We start from the raw sequence: 19393 nt of genomic DNA on the forward strand, positions 1-19393 counted from the left end.
ACAGGAATACACTTATGGACACCAGATACTCTCTATATATAGATTTTTCTGTTGTTACATTTTACTTTCTAAAAAAATTAGGAATTTTAATCCAGTTAATATTTCATCTTATACTCTGAGTTTATAAGTGCTCTTTATTTCTATTTTAATTTTAATTTTATTACATGTACCCTTTGACAGTTTCTTATACGTATATGATGCATGTTAGCCAATTTCACACCTCCTACCCTCTCCTCTTTCTTCTTAACCCTGTTACAATTCTCCCAGTTTTCCTACAACTAAGGTATGACAATATTTGCTTGCAAAGTTATCAGTGAAGAAGGTAAAATTGGAGAATACTTTGGAGCACAAGATCAGTCTGAGATACATAAAAAGACCTCCTCTAAACTGAAACAAGTAAAGAAACAAAACAGAAACAGTAACATAGATTATTATATTTGTGCAAGAAAAGACTCACAGCATTCAAAAATGATATACAATCAAGAATACAGTGCTCATTAAGAAATATTTTGTTAATATATTATTGTCATCTGATATTTATGTATAATGGTTTGCATAGTTATACTAATTTTTTAAATAACAGATTATATTAGTATATAGTTAAAATACTTAATTTTTTTCAGTTAAAGGAAAGAATAAAAAGTTGCAATTAACATGTAGTCACAATATGGTAGCATTGCTTTAAGTGCATAAAGAGGTTTTGTCCTGTTATCCATTAATTCAGTTTTTACTTCCCTTTGAATAAGATTGTTCATCTAAGAAAGTAATATTCCACTCTCCACTCTACTGTGGAGAGTATTCTATACTCTGGTGCCTCACCTTTGACCATGTCCCCTGGAGGGGGAGACCTGGTGGCACTCAGAGGAAGGATAGCAGGTTACCATGAAGAGATTTGATACCCTATGAACATATACAGGGGGAGGAAATCCCCCTCAAGAACAGTCATAGGGGAGGGGAATAAGGGGAAAATGGGAGGGAGGGAAGAATGGGAGGATACAAAGGATGGGATAACCATTGAGATGTACCAAGAATAAATTAATAAAGGAGAAAAAAAGATTGTTCATCTATTTTCAACACAGTTAAAACATGATTTTCCATATTAAAATAACAATTTGTACAACATAATAAAATGAAGGTGGATGAAAAAAGAAAGATATAGGATTTATCTTTCCAGTAACTTTACTTTGGGTATTTTATTATCTTTATAAAGAACATTCCAGGTAATGTGGGTCCTATCTCGCAATCCTCAAGCCAACATGAGCGCATGTTCAAACTAGGGATTCAGGACCACAGAAATATATGGTAAAGAGTAAAAGCCGAAGGGCTCACAACATTGATGTGAACAAAAAATATTTAGATTGGCATGTTCTCTCCTAGGAGTCCAGGAAGTCCCCTGAAGTTTCCCTTTGTTCCCCATGAAATGAAAACATTTCTGTAGGAAGCCAAAACAAGAAATATAGGCTCCTCTTTCTTTGCTGTCTGTCTGATAATGACTCACAAATCTCAGTCATCTTTTTAGTTGTTTCTATGAGAGATTCTGTCTAGTCTCTGCAATTCTTTGTTAATCCCAGGTGAAAATTCAAAAGTATTTTAAATTGTTGAGATTAGTGTTCATTCTCTGACACATTAAAATGATTAGATATTTTCATTTGGTTTTTAAGATTCATGTTTGGAATAGTTGTGATGAACAAAAATTTTAATGTGCCCTTGTGTGTAGAGGTGTGTGTGTGTGTGTGTGTGTGTGTGTGTCTGTGTGTGTGTTTATGTATGTGTGTGTACAGTGTGTAGAAGTATAATGTAATTTGTGTGTGTATATGTGTGTGTGTGTGTGTGTGTGTGTGTGTGTGTGTGTGTGTGTGTGTGTGCATTTCACTGTCTGGGTATGATGCCCATGTTTCACAGCATGTACATGTAAATCAAAAGGCAATATTGGTGTGCATATCCTAATACTTCCATATGTCATCTTTTTTAAAAAAAATTGGGATTAAACAGATTTTATTACTAGGGTATTTTAGATGCACATATATATTTATAATATGGGCCTGCCGACTTCACTGAAGGCACCACAAATGGTGATAAATTGCACCCCTTACCCGGAATCCCATTCTCTGTCCAACAACTCAGGCAGCTTTCTCAGAGGCCTGACAGACCCAGAGAAACATTCAACAAAATTAATGCAAAATATGTTAGAGGCCATTAACTAGGGAATGAATAATCCATGGGAACATAATCTTTGGATTAGATTTTGCTGAATTGAGTAGGAATGTTCCCCCACTGCCTCAAATATTAGAATGCTTGGTCTACTTTCCAACATTAGGAAGTTGGGCCTTGTTAGAATATCTGTGGCCCTTTTGGGAATATCATTGGAGGTGTGCTTTGAGGTTTCAAATGCTGAAGCCAGGGGCAGTGTCTCCCTCTTTTCTCCATCTCTTCAGATCCATATATAGAACCCTCAGCTGCCATGTCTGCATTAACGCTGTAATGCCACCTGTCATGGAGATAAGAGCTAAACCTCTGAGCCTGAAGTGTAGCCCCAGTTAAATGTCTTCCTTTAGGAAGGTTTCAGTGATCATGATGTCTCTTCACAGCACTAGAACGCTAAGACTGTGCTGTGATAAACCTGTGTATAGTGTATTGCTATAACAGGCCTGACCATGTCACTTACTGGCAGAGCCTGGATTTAGGGAGTTTGCATTAGAAAAGCAGTTTAATACTTAAAGCATGGATTAAAGGGTCATACTAGCAGGAGTATGTAGGAGAGTGATGCTGAAAGCAATGTAGATTATGATGACCCAGCTCAAGAGATTTCAGAAAGCCTGGTTTGATGAGGCACACCTGTAATCCCAGCACTGGGGAAGACCACTCAGGGGGCTTTCTGTGAGTTAAAGGCCAACTTGGTCTCCAAAGCCAGTCCAGGACAGTCAAGGACATACAGAGAGAAACCCTGTCTCAAGAAAACAAAACCAACCCTTCCCCAAATAAAAAGTGACAGTGAGAGGGAGATTTCAGAGGAGGAAAATATTAATAAGTAGCCTAGAGATCATTTTTGTGATAATTTGACTAACAATGTGTTACTTTGTACCCTTGCCAAAAATGTACCTGAGAATATATGGAAGTGATTTGGATTAATGCCAAAGGGCAGAGGAGATTTCAAGGCAGCCTAGTATTGACTCTGTGATATGACTTTTAATGGATACTCTTGTGCAGCTCTATAATGAAAAGGTAAAAGCTGAGCAGGAAAAGATACAAAACAAAGAGTGGGAGGAAAAACAGTACACCAGGAAGTATAATAGAGCTAAGTTCAGTGCTCAAGGAGACCACATGTTGACAGAAAGGACTGATCCTAAATGGATTAAAGGGATTCATGACCTAATGGTAAGATCCTACCTACCTAATACTTGAAATTGTGCAAAGAATTAAAGCAAATGTCAAGCAGTGAAGGAAATCATCTGCAGCAGATAGCTGATACAGATACAGGGGAACAGAGGGCCCATATCGCAATCCTTCCAAGTGGAAGAACTTGGCAGCTATGGCCACATGTTTCAGGCACTAGAGTCAAGGATATGAGAAAGGATAATGGAGTCTCCTTATATGACTGAAGAAAGCATCCAAGGCCAAGGGTGTGTCAGGAGTGTTTCAGCAAGGAATCACACTTAAGGAGGCCTTTGGGTTAAAATGTGACGGTAAAGCAAGGAATTTCTGGGAGTCCCAAAGATGTTGGAGGTGCTAGGACCTTTCATAGAAACTTATTTACTTATGTGCAAGAATTTTAGTTTATTTGGGTAATAAAATAGTAATCACTGGTACAAATAAAGAACAACATGTGACAACTATGTTGGCAGAGGTATCATTATATAAATTACAATTTATAGAAAAGTTAATAATAAAATTAAAATCATTGAGGCTGAGTAGGTGGATCATTGGGTAAAGGGACTGTGATGTTGGCATAGATGTGAGTGTGGTAAAATAGCAACCATGTAAAAGGGCAGGCATGCTGCCTTGTTTATTATCTCAGCTTTGGAAGGCCACTCAGTCTCACAATCAGTAAGCTCAGGTTTTAATGAGTCACACTTTCTTTTTTTGTTGTTGTTATTTTTTATTAATTTATTCATATTACATCTCAATTGTTAGCCCATCCCTTGTATCCTCCCATTCCTCCCTCCCTCCCGCTTCCCCCCCCTACTCCCTTCCCCTATGTCTGTGACTGAGGGGGACCTCCTCCCCCTGTATATGCTCATAGGGTATCGAGTGTCTTCTTGGTGACCTATTATCCTTCCTCTGAGTGCCACCAGGCCTCCCCATCCAAGGGACATGGTCCAATATGGGGCACCAGAGTTCCCGGGTCTGGGCCCTGGGGTCCTCCTCAAACTATGGCACCAGCGAAAGAAAATATAGGCAGTAAACTTCGAACCCCTACCCAGTCTAGCCGATGGACAGGGCATTCTCCACCATTAAGTGGAGAAGGAGATTTGACTTTCACACAAACTCTGAGTCACACTTTCTTAACAAACAAGATGGAGAGTAGCTGTTGCCATCAGTGAAGAACAGATCATAAAGAGTTTCAGTAAAAATAGAGCTGATGAGCCAGTTGTTATTGCACTGAATGTTTGTGAGCCAGAGTTGTAATTGGGTAAAAGGAAAAAAAAAGTGCAATCTAGAGAGTGTGAGTTACATTGTAGAGTGAGAAGCGCCTGCATAATTTAATGCTACTGGTAAGGCTTGTTTTGCTCTATCTTTACTTGAACATAAGCCAGTATATGAACATTAAAATTTTTATTGAATTTTCCAATTTTCTTTCCTGTCTTTAAATAATATGTGAATGTTTATGCTAAGAATTTATAACTGTGTTTAGGCTGAAATGTAATTACAAAATTAAAAGCAGATTTGACTGTCTTCCACTGGACCAATAGATGATACAGTTGAAGAATCAGGCTTAGTGGATCATACTCTGTCCTGACAAGTTGAAAAGAAATCTAGCAAATTAAAAATCATATATTTTTTCCTTTTTCAAATCACACTCTAAGAAATGAGTATAAGATATAGACAATAACAGACTCAAACAGCCAGGGTTCACCATCAAAAGCCTCATGAGAAGCAACACAGATTGTGAATTTTACATCTGCTTTGACAGAGTCTTTACTTTTCTTTGACTAGTACTGTTGATTTGTTTTCTACAAAATTCAAACAAAATTATACGTATTAAAATAATTATATGTGAAACAGAAAATGAAGGTGGCTTTCAAACATAAATGTAAACCTCATCTTTACATTAACTTTACTTTTGAGTAGTTCGTTATTCTTTTGCTTTCAATTTTTATTATAATTTATTCACATGACATCCTGATTGCTATCCCCTCACTCTTTTCTTCCTGTTCCACCCTCCCTCCCTCTTCTGCCCCATTCCTCTCCTCGAGACCTCTGGTATGTGGGGTCTTCCTTCTACAACTTCTAACCACAGCTGTCCCTAGTCTCATAAAGAATACTCCAGATAATGTGTTGGTCCAGCTGGATATCTTAAAGCCAATATTCCTGCATTTATCCATGTATCACTGAAGTTCTTTCCATAATGTTTGAATTTGTATTTATGATTTTACTTGATTTATTTTTGCTAAGGAAGTGACATCTATGTCCAGATTCATCTTGTTGTGCACACGTACACTGACTTATTCTAGTACCAAAAATCTTCTTTATTTAAGGTTCTTAAATGTTCTACCTCCCTTCAAGCCCACCAACCTGAGGTAGGAGAGAATGAAGCTAACAGGGGCAGGGGGTGTGCGCCATTTTAGATGTAGCTCCTTGGGGTGATTCCAGTCTGCATTGCCAGGAAACCAGCAGTCCAGTCAAATACCAAACATCAAGCCTGCACAGGAGTCAGCAGCAGGGCCCGATCCAGCAGAAAGAGTAAGTGCCATTTATTCTCTTTCTTAGTTACAAATCTTTGTTAATGAGTCTTTGTCCTTGGACTAAGTGTTTTGATTGATTAACACCTTCTTTAGAAAATACAGACTAAGGAATGGTGATCCTTAGTCACATGGATTCCTTTCACTATGTAGAGAAGTAAAAGGCTAAATCTGGGTATTTCATCCTGTGCAATTAACTCTGTAAAAACGTCTAATGTGCCTCGTTCTATTTTTTAAAAATCTTTTTGAAAATTAAAAAAAAAAGGTTTCTAAGTAGAAGAAAATAAAACAAAGGCTTTTTACTAATTGAGCTATCTGCCCAAATTTCATTTCAATACTGTGTGGGGTACACTTTGTGGTAGCACTCTTTTATCAAAATGTGTAGTACACACTTTTTACGTAATGTACAAGTATCATTCCATACTTTTGAATTTGTCTTTTACATGAGAGTTATAATTTTGTGGAAGCCTAATAATCAAGTACATTTTTCTGAGATGGTATGTTTTGTTTGAAAGAAATAAGCAATACTTGCAGTCATCCATGTATTATTGTTTCTTTAATCAAGAACCTGATGGAAGGTTTGCCATGACTGACAGTAGAATTTTTATTAAATAGTTCATGGTTTTTGCTTAGTGTGCCATGACCTGATGTAATGTAATTCCATTATGCATGTGCACATATGTATTTGTACATATATGTATTATTTTTCTGCAACTTGCAGTGGTTTGAATGACAATATCCTTCGCAGGCTCTGGCATTTGAACACTCAGCTTCCAGTAGTTGGTTCTGACTGGAGACTTCTAGAAGATGAGGTAGAAGTAATGAATTACAGGGACCAGCACTTGAGGTTACAAAGACCTTCCTCATTCCCAGTGAGCTCTCTGCTTCTGATTGAGTTCATTCTCTATGCCTGTTGCCCCTGCTCTGTCCTCATGGACTCTTGTGACTTTCTAGTCAGAAACCTCAATGGTCCCATGTCTATAAGTTGCCTTGATGGTGACATTCTACCATAAGATATAAGAGTAAAGAGTACATAATCTTATCTTTATTTATTTCCCCTCCTTTCTTCTTCCCCCTGATCTGACTTTGTGTAATTGTCCTGCTGAGAATCAGGTGAGGCTAATACTCTTTTATTACCAATTAAAAGAATTAAACATAAAAACCAAAACCCCAACAATGACCAACAAAAAACAAACTAACAACAACAACAAAAACAAAAAACAAAAATCCCCGGTGGATTACAGTTTTAGTAAATTATAAACTGCAATGTTTAGCATCAGAGAATTTATACAGGAATTGATACTGATATATTTTGTGTGTGAAAATTTCACAGCTTTAAGATAAGTAGTGTCACAGATTACTAGGCTTTCACTGCATAGGAAGGTTATGATGCTCAGTTAATTAGGTAAAAGTCTTTTGCATTCTGAGCAGTGTGTGAGTCACATTTTGGAATGAGATGTATCTCCTATATTATATAAACCTATTGATAATATTTTTATTGCAGAAATCCACTGTTAGCAAGTTTTAAATCTTTGATATTTCCTTTACTAATTTATGTCCTTTCTTAATATAATATGTGAATTTCAATGTTAATTTAAAAATGCATAAGAAGCTTCAATTTACAATAAACAATTAAACCAGATTTTCCTGTGTTTTGCTGGGTGATAAAGCTTGGTAGTTTTTACTCTGCCCTGTCAAGTAGAAAAATCCTCAAGGGAACTAAAAATTCAATATCTCATAGTAAATAGATGTGTATAATTTTGTATATGATATAGACAATAACAAATTCAAGTGTAAAGGATCCACTATCAAAAGCTCCATGGAAAGCTATACAGAATGTGAAGCCTCCATCTGCTTTGAGGACTTTCTGTGACAAAAGTGTCAAGCAGTGCCATTCTCTGAGGAGACCTTCACACTTTCAAAGCTGACTTGGAGTACTCTACCAGGTATGCACAGTGTAGATGAAAGGAGAGTATTGTCCCAACAGAGCTCTAGGAGAGGTAGTTGGTGGTGGAAGAGCAGCCATTGGAAAGCTAAATGTGAAGGCTCCTCTGTTTACAAAGACCTGTCTTCAAAAGAAGTGCTTTATCATCGCCTTTCTGAGTTTTCATAGAGCTGAACTGACTTGAATGAATATGAACATCCAACTGTCCATATGCAGAAATGGAAGCAGTTTTTCATGAACAGGGCTTACACAAGACTGGGCTTGTCAACGTTCATTCATAGATAATGGAGACAAAGGCCATTTCCAGGAAGGTGTTGGCAGGTGATATCAGCTGAAGCAGGGAAGTCATTATCTTCAGTGGTTTAATCATGGTGATTGATTTGCCTTTGTTCCCAGATCACTTTATACCCGTGACTATGTGAGTACCCCTGGTTAAACCCAGTGACCTCCCAAACAACAAAACAAGCAGACATGACAGGAGAGTGACTCATTGTGCAGAGAGTTTATAATTCATGGGAGATAGAGGGAAATAAGACAGCCTGAGATGTGATTTTGATAAAAATGTATCATATACTATATATAAATGATCAAAAACTAACTTAAAATGAAAACACAGCACTTAGTATATTATAATTACAAAGCTTCCTAGTTCAAAGCATAAAACATTTCCATTTATATTTCCTCAGACTACAGTGAGGAAGAGTTAGTGGCTCATGAAGAATTTACTTCCAATCTGCCATGAAATATTATATGCATACACAGAAATCAAGGTGAGACCACTGGTTCTGAAGAGATGCTAAGAACTAGCTGCCTGCTCCTTCCACACCTCCTAGAGTACCCTTTCTTTGCTTCCTCTGGCTATTTTCCACTATTAACTGGAGGCGGGAGATACTAGTTTACAGTGTTAATTTACTTCCCTATTTTCCTTTATTCATGGTTATTTAAAGAAGTTTTTGCAAAAGAGCACGCACGAAACACAGCAGATCAGTTACTAGGAGGCTGCTAGTTATATTTAATGGCTAACCAACACTTTAGCTACTAAGTCCAAGAATTCATCCAGCTTGAGTATGACTTTATCTGTAACATTATCTTGTCGTTGCCTAACCCTGAACACGGGAAACCTATGAGACCTGTGACTGAAGTTTACTCGGTCCATGTGAGGCACATATGTGTTTAGGACAGTCAAGAATTTAGACAGGTTTACATTGTGTTGATTAGCCTTGGCCTGGTCTTCAGACACTGTTTGGTCTTGATTGCAAGCACAGAGGGTCCTCCCCAAGGCTTCTGTGACATTTCCTTCACCTTGGCTGTCAGTCTTTTCCAAAACAGTCTTGTGATTTGTCTTGTGATCAGCAGTTATTGTAGGTTCCTTTTGAATCTGTGTCAAGACCTGAGGTAGAACCAATGAATAATAACAAGGTTTACAGAAAGAAACACAAGACTTGTCCATTGTATTTATAGAAAATGCAGTGTGATGAGAAAAGGCTGTGAGCTCAAGACTTACACTAGACTTTACAGGATGCCCTGACTGCCTTGTCATCTGAAGTTAGCAAAAGTTAGGCTATTTTAAGTGCAGGGTACTAACCACTACCCTAACAATACTAAGTCACAGATTTGCAACAAATCTTCCAGAGCTGCTCAATTCTCAGCTATCAGATATTCAGAGAAAATCTTCTAATCTAATTGTGGTGAGCAATTGTTCTAGTGAAGTCACTGTTTCTCATTTAGTTCGGGTTAGTGGTAGAAATTCAGCTCTTGAGCTGTTAGCACTGGGTCATATTGATACATTATCTTGTAGATATGTGTATGTGAAGATCAAGTGCAGGTGTAGCAATATGATCATATATTGTCTGAACAAGATCTATGGTTTAATTTACACAGCGGCATTGTGGCTTATGGGTGAGGGCAATATTTTAATCACATGTAAACCATCACATTGTCATTATATATTTTCTCGAAATTTCAAAATGAGTTTTTCACATCATCATGACCAAGAATTGATTTTTTAAAATTCTGTTCTCACAGACCTCACAATAGTCTATGTCAATTGGTTACTCTAGTTGTCAGTGCTGCTGACCCAGACATCAATGAAGCCTTAGATTCCTGAGTGTGTATGCCATCTGTACTTGTTCCTAATGCCTAGGTAATGTCTTAGTCTTTGCTGAATCGGGTGACCATGGTGAAGTCAGTGGCATTTGCAACAATCTGGGATCACGTTGAGGCTCTTAGTCTGTGCATCCCTTGAGTATCATGTATAGGTCAACGGTCCTGATATCTAGGACCACTATCTGTAGTCTGTGTTACCACCAAAGATCACATGGATATCCATGGTCAGGGCTAATGCCTGAAGCCTTGTTAATTTCCGTGGATGAGCTCTTCTCGCCTCTCACCAGTTCATAGCACTAATGTACAAGCAGGGCCTTAGCAAGTGAGATGGCCCCTTTATGCTCTGGCCACCTCAAGTTCAAAGCTAATGTCTTCTGGCTTAGATGCAAGTAGAGAATGACTCATCCTCCCTTGAGTGGCTTGCTATTCTCCATGAATAAGTGGAGCACCCCGCAAAATAAGGTATTTTTGTGCATCCTTGAAGTCTGCTTAGTGTCATGTATTTGATGACATCCTCTCCTTCAAGTATGCAGTTCACATATGTCTCTAATGAGTACTACAGCTGCCAATCTTGGATGGTACAGTCCTACAATCTCCATGGCCCTGTTAAGTGCTCCAATGCCCCAAGAAGAATGTTTTAAGCCATCAAACACCAAACTTCTCTATTCTTCCTTTTTATACCTTTTTACAAAATTGTCAGATAGATCCAAGATAATTCTGCATGCAAATCTTACCCTTCCTTCAGTGAGCATTGATGGCAGCAGCAGAGTTGTGAGAAACAACATCACAGGTAAGGAAGCCATGGCTGAGACTAAGCAAAGAAGACATCCTGGTTGAAATAAGCAGTGCATGGGACACAGAGGAAACCAACACATTGATAGAAGATATGGAAATGTAATTCAAGCTTACACGTTTACTAACATCTGTGCGAGGAGTTGACATATGGAATCACTGTAGTTTATTAACTCACTTTGCCTCTAAGTTGCAACATACATGTGCTAAAGCCCCAACTGAAGTCCCTGATGTGTAGGTCAAAGGCTAAAGAATTCCTCCTTTCATTTGCACATGTCTATTCCCCTGTCCTCAAAAAGTGAAAGGTGTGGTGGAAAAATATTCAGTGTTTATAAATATATGTATATATATATATATATATATATATATGTGTGTGTGTGTGTGTGTGTGTGTGTGTGTGTGTGTGTGTGTGTGTGTATGTGTATATGGAGACCATCTCTAATTTTGCTTATTTGCTATTCCCTGTTTATAGCTCACATCTCTACTGGGCATGAATCTGGGTTTGAGATTAGGAATTAAGCAGATATATAAGAACCCTTTTGGTGAAGAGGACATTGCAAGTTAATGGAATTTTTTATTTATCCTTGAATCAATTTGTCCTTTTGATCAATTGTATATCTAGTGGATTTAAGCTCACTAAATCCATATTCAGTTGGATGAGTTGTTTCATATTTTACTTAAGATCTAAACCAATTCTGCTTTGGTATATAATATCACTTCTTAATGGGGCAGAAAGTCCTACAGCCTTTAGATGCCACTAAAGACCGCTAGTGTGGGATGTGCTCACTTTTATTTTGAATCACATATAAATGATTTACTTTGTAAATTAAAGGTGTGGTATCTCACTTAATACACTGTGTGTACATTTGAAATCCTCAGACTTCTTTTGAAAGCACATAATTTGATCCAAATTTTTAACTGGCTGAATGACAATGGAGATCCATTACCAGCAAAGATGTAGGACATCACTTTTTTACGCCATCTCTTTTGTCCCTTAAGCCCTCACATATTCTCTACCATGTTCTCTTTCAAATTCACTGTCCACCTTATCATTTCAGTTTAGGACCAAGATTTGATTCAAATGTCCCCTAGGGGTTTGCCATGTCTTCCCAGGGTCCGCCCACATAGACACCAGTCACTGTCCATGATCAGGGGCATTCCAGGTCCACCTGGATTCCCATACACTCAGTGTCATACATTCCAGACTGACAGCCTTTTTTCTAGTTCTTGATGGGCCAGTAAAGTGGCAAGTGCAACTCAGGATTCTCATCCATATGACACTTAATTTAAAGAAAAAGGTTAGGCAAAATGTTATCCTACTCTTAATCATGAGCAGATGAAGAAATGAATTCAATTTGAGTTTTCTAGTCATCAGAGTCCTGTGTTGCTCTATGTTCCTTCTCACCTGAGCAGTTTCATTTTAAAGATAGTCAGAGAGTCCTTCAATTTCCCTGTATATTTTGAGGTGTGAGGCTCTTATGTCACTAGCTATTATAATCTTAACCTTGCAAATACTGTCATCTTACCATGGAACTTACTTTCACACTCCAGAGTCTTTGTTCAATTTGCTTGTTCCATGGACTTTGACATCAGGTCAGCTCCTGCTGCAGGCTCCTGTGCTTCTGTTGTTCTCTGCATCTAGTCATTTTATTGGGCAGAGGGTGGGACTTGAACGGTTTTGAGGCCAACAGTGTCTGGCCTGCATTGGCCATTAATCCCAGCAAAGTATTTTGATGCAGAATTTCTCTTGGGTTCTGTTTCTTGCCTATCACAATATTTAAGAGGGTCACGTGGGACAGCAGCCTTGAGTAATTTCCCAGCATCTGCTTGGTGGGTCAGTAAACTCATATTTTATTTTTGTTGTCTTTTCTTCTGAGAATTTTCCTTTGTTCCTCTGTAAAACAAGGAATGGGGAGAGAAGTGTTTTATTGTCTCCAAACTTTGTTCTACCACTTTAGGTCACAATTTGCTTTTCCCAAATTACCTGTGTATTTTGTCTAGTCTTGTCTGTTCTGCTTTTACTATTATGTTCCCTTGCTTTCAATGCTTCTCATAATTTTCCTCACACATATTTTATGTTTTTTTCCATATTTGTCACAATTTAGTATAGTAATCACTTCCTTTATTTAAGCATCTTTATCAGGAAATATTTACTGAAAGGAGAAATTACTTATCCTTGACATTATTAGTGAATATTGATAATTTTTAAGCAAGTGATTTCTATTTAAGGGTTAATTGTCATAATAGGAAAGACTCAGGGAAGAATAAAAATGACCATGAGCATTACAATTAAGGAAATTGTAGTCTATGGAAAATTCTGTGAGATAATTAACACTATTATGTAGAACATAAATCAAATGTTGTCTGTGGACTAAGAAAAACTATGATTGGTATTGGTACACTTCAAATATCATTTTCCCTTTTTAAACACAATTGTTACAGCAAAATTCCAGATAATCTTCATTCATTGTCAGCTTAGTCTATCATGTGTTTCCAGTTTAACTGGCCTATGCTTATGATTAAAAATTTCACATGAGGACTCAAAGTTTTTTCCATTAAATTAGATTTTCCTATCTCATCGTTTTCCTTCCATAATTTTATTCAAGATACCATGTTACATTCTGTTGTCACATTTTACACTCTGGTTGCCTGCAATTATTTCTCAGATTTTTTTGTATTTCATGAATTAGCTTTAAAACAATAACAACAACAACAACATGCGACAATGACAAAAACCAGACACAAAGCCAGATTTTCCAAACTTTTACCTGGTAAGGAAAATAAACAGGCATTAAATGTATAACTGCACAAAATAATGGGAAAATAATTTTGTGATCAGGGAACAGTGACACAGGATAAAGATTGGGATCAAATATCTCCTTAATAGATACATCAAAGCATCTCACTATTTTCTTCTGAATTGCCAACCCCATTGCCAGCAATGCTGCAAGTGTGCACATGAACTTCTTGCATAGAATGTTGATATTTCTGATAACATTCATCTTACTCACCTTACTTAGCAAGGCCTATCAGACTTTTTCAGTGTTAACATAGTTGTGGACTGCAGCATACACAGTTTATGAAATTCCAGTTCATTCTGATTCTGTTAACATATCTCTTTTGATCCCATTCTATTCTAGGTCAACCAAAGGTCATTTTAATTTCACAATGTAGGGGGGAAAACCCTATCAACGGACATGGATGACCAATATATCAACAGTTTTGACATTAGTCAAATGTCCAAGTCTGGTTCAGAACACAAAGAAAATTCACAGTTGTGAACCATTGGAAAAATTATAAGAATCGTCCAATAATTCTTTTATAAGATACCAGAGACAGCCATAATTTAAAGACATTTGAAGAGCTCTGTGAAAATGTACTGCAGTGGACCGTCCTATAGTTTATGGAGGCAATCCTAATAAAGTTTCTAAATAGTGCAGTATATCTAACCCCTAATGGCTATCTTGTAAGCAAAGACACTTCCAGTGCTGGGGTCAAGTTTTATCCAATTGAGTGGCTTGATCAAGAGTCCTGTGGAAATCCCTAAATATCCATGAGCGTGTTGCCAAGACAATGGGTTTTCCCCTCACAAAACAATAGCAAGGTCCTTTGCAGAAGACCACATCCACACATTCAAGGAACATGGAGAGTTCTAGCTGGTGCTTATTTAGAACTGTCACCCTCATGTTCTAGTGCTTATGACATGGAAACAGACTCTGAAAGCTTCTAAAATAAAATAATAAATCCTAACCCAACCACTAACCTTAGATAGCAATCGGTCTTGCTTGAAAATTATGCTACAGCATTGGAGGACCGACTTTTTCATTGTAACTAATTGACGTTTGATAAGACTTATGGCACACTCCTTGAGATGGAATTCACACCTGACACTGCTTGGGTGACCAAGAACCAGAGTTTAGTTAGCACAGAGACCTAAGGCAAATCCACATCCTACTAGTCTAAAAAAATGTAAGAGTGAAATGATTCTATTGATAATTTCCTATACTCATAGACTGGTGTCTTATTTGGCCAACATCAGAGAGGCTTCCTGCTGTAGCAGATAGGAAAAAATAAAAGGCCCACAGCACGATACTACATATCAATAGAAATCTTGGCTCACACAGCTGAAAATGCGACTTCACGATCAAATGTCCCTCCTCAGATCATAAGGAACCCCTCAGAGAGGAAATAGAAATAGTGGGGGAGACAGAAGGATAGAGGACAGCATGAGAACAAGATCCTCTACATCAACTTGGCAAACTATGCACTCACAGAGTCTGGACCAGTAATCCCAGGGCCCACATCTGTCTGCAGCTGGTCTTTTGTATGTGTCTAATATAGCTCGGAGTAAAGTACTTATACAAGACTCCTCAATGTGTAAGTCATTGGGTCTCTGATTCTCAGTCTTGTTTATATTTCTCTTGGTTTAGCTCATGCAACTTCAATACAGTGGTTTTTACTTTACCCTGTTATATTTTATTTTTTAATTAAGAAATCATAAATATCATCTGCTATAAAATACTTTTAGTTTACTCCATTTATGTTTTGCTTTATTTTCTGAAATTATAAGTGTTTTGCTGTTCAATTTGTATTATTTCAATTTATTTTAAATTACATGTGTCCTGTGAAAATTTCATTTATTTATATGATGCATTCTAGTCAGTTTCACACCTCCTACCCTTGTCTATTGCCACCTTAATCTTTGACACCTTCTGACTTTCCCTACAACTACCTTCAGGTTGGGCCTCGTTTATTAAATTTTTTTATTTTTATTTTTTTGTGCTTAACAGAAGCAGGCCAGAGGACTTGTGACTTTGGCTTGCAGACTTTAACACAGCCTTGAGGGCTTTACTTTAATATGGGCAGAAATTATTTGGATTGGCATGATATCTCATAGGAGCCCAGGAAGTTCACTAACAAGGCCCTTTCTTCCCCATGAACTGGAAAGTTGTCTTTAGGAAGACAAAAGGGCAAGTGTAGTCTCATCTGTATTCACCTATGTCTGATAATATTTCAGCCGTCTTTTTGGCTGGTTTTGTAAAGAGTCTTCCTGATCTTTATAATTCCTTGTTAATCTGAGGTGAGAATTCAAAGAGATTTCATAATTTATGACATTAATATTCATATTGTTACACATTTAAGTTATAGATATTTTATTTTGGCTTTTAATTTGCCATATTCTCAAATATAAATACAGACCAATAATTTTTAAAGAGTTTATCTTTCTCTCTGTGTGTGTTATTGGTGTGCGTGTGTGTGTGTGTGTGTGTGTGTGTGTGTGTGTGTGTGTGTGTGAACATATGTGGCATGTGTTACTGTCCCTGTGTTTTGTTACAAGGCCCATGTTCCATAGAATGTGTATGGAAATAAGCAGGTAACCATTAGGTGACTAGCCTACTATTTCCAATTGCTTTCTTTGTATTGTGATCACTACTCTAATATTTACAGATAGTTGTTGGGGGATATGCTGTCTTGTTTTTGGAAGCCTTTTTGTGATTGCTCCTATCACCCAGGAAGTGCACATTGGGGTTACAGATATTCTTGCTACTGAATCTGACTTGATATGCATTCTGGACACTAAATTCACCATGTCAGATACACAGATAGAAACACTTTTTATCTACTGAGCTATCTACTCCCATTTTCATTTCTATACTATGTGAGTTGTTATCTTTTGGTGTAGCAGTATTTGTCAAAATTTGTATTGTTGATTTTTTTCTGTAATGTACAGATATCATCTCATCCCTTTGGACTAGTCTTTTACAAGAGATTTAGTTTCATGAAGACCAGATGATCAAGAGTACTTTTCTGAGATGATACCCCTTGTTAGAACCAAAGCACCAAGATATTCCTGGCTTCATCCCATGTGTTATTAAAGTTATTTTATTACAGCTTAAGTTTCTATTCATGATATGTTTGCATTGATTTAACTGAAGGGTGTGACATCTAAGTTTAGATTCATCTTCTTATGCACATGGAAATCCATATATACTAGTACCCTTTGTGAGAAAACTCCATCCATACTTTTTATTTATACGCCATCTTCTTGAATGAGTTTCTGTCCCTGGGCTGTTTGTTTTGTGCTCATATATGTCTTCATTAGGAAACACAGACTAGGAGAAATCCTTTCTACCTAAATGTAATCATTTCTCAATCGAGAGAAGTAATAGGGCCTAAGCTGCATATTTCATTTTAACATGTAAGATTATTTTTTAAGACCTCTAATATGCCTGCTTCAATTTGTCAAAAAAATTCTTGTTAGACACACACTTTCCTATATAGAAAAAACAACCTTCAAAATTCTGGGCAAAACACACCCACTAAAAAGAAGCAGGGAAGTATAAAGGCAAGTCAGAGATCAGCTTGCCATCTCTACTCTGTGTAGTTTAGTATCCCATGCTCAGGGAATAGTGCCGCCCGTAATCAATATGGGTCCTTCCACATCAAATAAGGTACCTAAAATCATCTTACATGGGCATACCCAAGGCCTGTTACCTAGAATCCATCAACGTGAAAATTAACACAAGTTATAACAGTTTTATTACATCCATTACTTTTTTGTTGTTTCTCTATTTATTTATTTTCTTATTTATTTATTTATTATTTATTCACATTATATTCTGATTTGCTAGAGACCAGCTCTAGCACACATGGTAAAGCAAGGTTGGTGGCAGCTTCAGTGAATGATCAGGTACTGGCTGGTGTTTCTCTATGTAGTTTAAATGTTCATCTTTCAGTCTGGTTCCCCTGCTATTTACACTTTAACTCCTGAAGTTCCAGGCCTTTTTGTTTAGGTTTTTATGCTGGCCCCTGGTCATCCTGTTGTCTCTGACATTGGGAGGTAGCTTCTGGTATCTTAACATGGATCACGCAGGTGACCTGGTTTCAGCTCCAGGGGACTTTACTTCATACCCTGGGCTCCCCACTGCGTCAACAGAGGCTGGTGCTGGTGCTCTGTAGCCCAAGAATCAGTTCAAGGTAATGTAGACAAAGCTAGTTATCCTACCTTTGGTTGGGTTTGAAAACTTTGCCCTAGGGCACTGGGGCTTTGGGGACCTAGGTTCAGTCTGCCCTAGATTGCTGGAAACCCTGCTGCCTTGTGGGAGTTGGCTGGGCTTCTGATCCAGCCCTTCAGGCTGGTTAGGTCCTATCTGGGTATGCATGGGCACTCCAGCTACATAGTGGCAGTTGGTTAGGCTGTGCCATTGCTTGCATAGAATGGCTTCCTGGGCAGGTGGTTAGTTTTCTGCCTAATCACCTCTGGCCTGTTTAGACCCTCCCAAGATAGTGGGAGGCCCTGCTGAGCTGTGGTAGCTGGCTAGGCATCTGACTGGGCCATTCAGGCCAGATCAGTTCCAACCAAGCATGGGGATGGAGGGAAATCTGCTGGGAAGTAGGTTTTCACCCAATCCATTCAGACCATGTGGCCTTAGGTCAGTCAAACCAAGTGTATGGCTTTGGAGCTGTGGCTGGAGGACATGTCCACAGCTGCCTGGGCCTCCATGTGGAGTCTGGATCCCTATCTGGACACGCAGGCCCAGATCCACATTCTCCAGTCCCCATGGGACAGTGGCCACCAGATCAGTTAGGGAGACAAAGAGTGCAGAGCTTGGCTACACTGGGCTGTGAATTTTGTGCCACTGTGGTCTCCTGCCCTTGGGGCTTTCCTTAGCTTTATTTCTGCTCTAATCCTCTTCCACAGCATTTAGTTTTTCTTCCCTCTTTGTTAAAATCCTTGCATTTTCCCATTATCTTTTTTATAGCACTGCTATTATCCTATTCTCCATCTCTAGAGCTCCTTCTCACTTCTTATCTCCACAGTCCCTGTTTACCTTTGAGCTTTTTCTGTTACATCAAGTTGTGTAGCAAAAATCTAAAGATTTGGAACTAAACCTACAAAAGGAGAGAATATGCCAGTGTTTGTCTTTCTGGCTCTGGACTACCATCACTAAGTACAATTTTTTTTTTTTGATTCTGTTAGTTTCCATGTAAACATTTTCTTTCAGTTTTCTTGATAGCTCAGTAAAATTCCATTGCATGTAGAGACTGTACTTAATGTCATCTTGATGTCTTCGGTGACCCACTCACTGATCATTTAAAAATGCATTCCTATTTCTATTTCTATATGGTCATATGTTTTCTGCAATTTCTCCTCTGAATTTTTTGCTGTTTCTTCTTCTTCTTCTCCTTCTTCTTCTTCTTCTTCTTCTTCTTCTTCTTCTTCTTCTTCTTCTTCTTCTTCTTCTTCTTTTTCATTTGGATGACTATCTAAAACATCTTCCAATTTGGAGAATCTTTTAAGTTTAGTCGGGTTGTATTCTGCTGCTGGTGAGTGGAATATTCTTTTTATTTTTACCTGGTAAGGTCATACTATTTATGATACAGTTTATTTTTGAAATATACTTGTTAATGTTTTAGGGTCAATAATAGGGATTTAATTGATTAATTATATTTGTATGGTTGTGTTCATGTCTAATAGTCCTTGTTCTGTGGAACTAGGGCAACAACGTTCAGTGTATACCTATTTTTTCACAAGGACTTACTCTTCTGTCTATAAGAATAAAGGAAAGTAGGTTTGTATAAACAGGCTATGCAGAAGACTGAGCTTATCAAAGTTCAGTAATAGATAAGGGAGAGACAAAGGCCATTT

At 37.8% G+C, this 19393-nt stretch overlaps 1 protein-coding gene across 1 annotated transcript; it reads right to left on the reverse strand.

The window, feature by feature from the left end:
• Nucleotides 1-8857: 8857 nt before the first annotated feature.
• Nucleotides 8858-10754, reverse strand: LOC311581806 (exocrine gland-secreted peptide 1-like; the record flags this gene model as incomplete). Its single annotated transcript, XM_084754339.1, has 2 exons — nucleotides 8858-9235; nucleotides 10686-10754. The coding sequence occupies 2 exons, from the start codon at nucleotides 10752-10754 to the stop codon at nucleotides 8858-8860; spliced, it is 447 nt and encodes a 148-aa protein (XP_084610465.1).
• Nucleotides 10755-19393: the final 8639 nt, after the last annotated feature.

The sequence above is a fragment of the Acomys minous genome (genome assembly GCF_964271855.1).
Source record: "Acomys minous genome assembly, chromosome: 13".
Lineage (NCBI taxonomy): Eukaryota > Metazoa > Chordata > Mammalia > Rodentia > Muridae > Acomys > Acomys minous.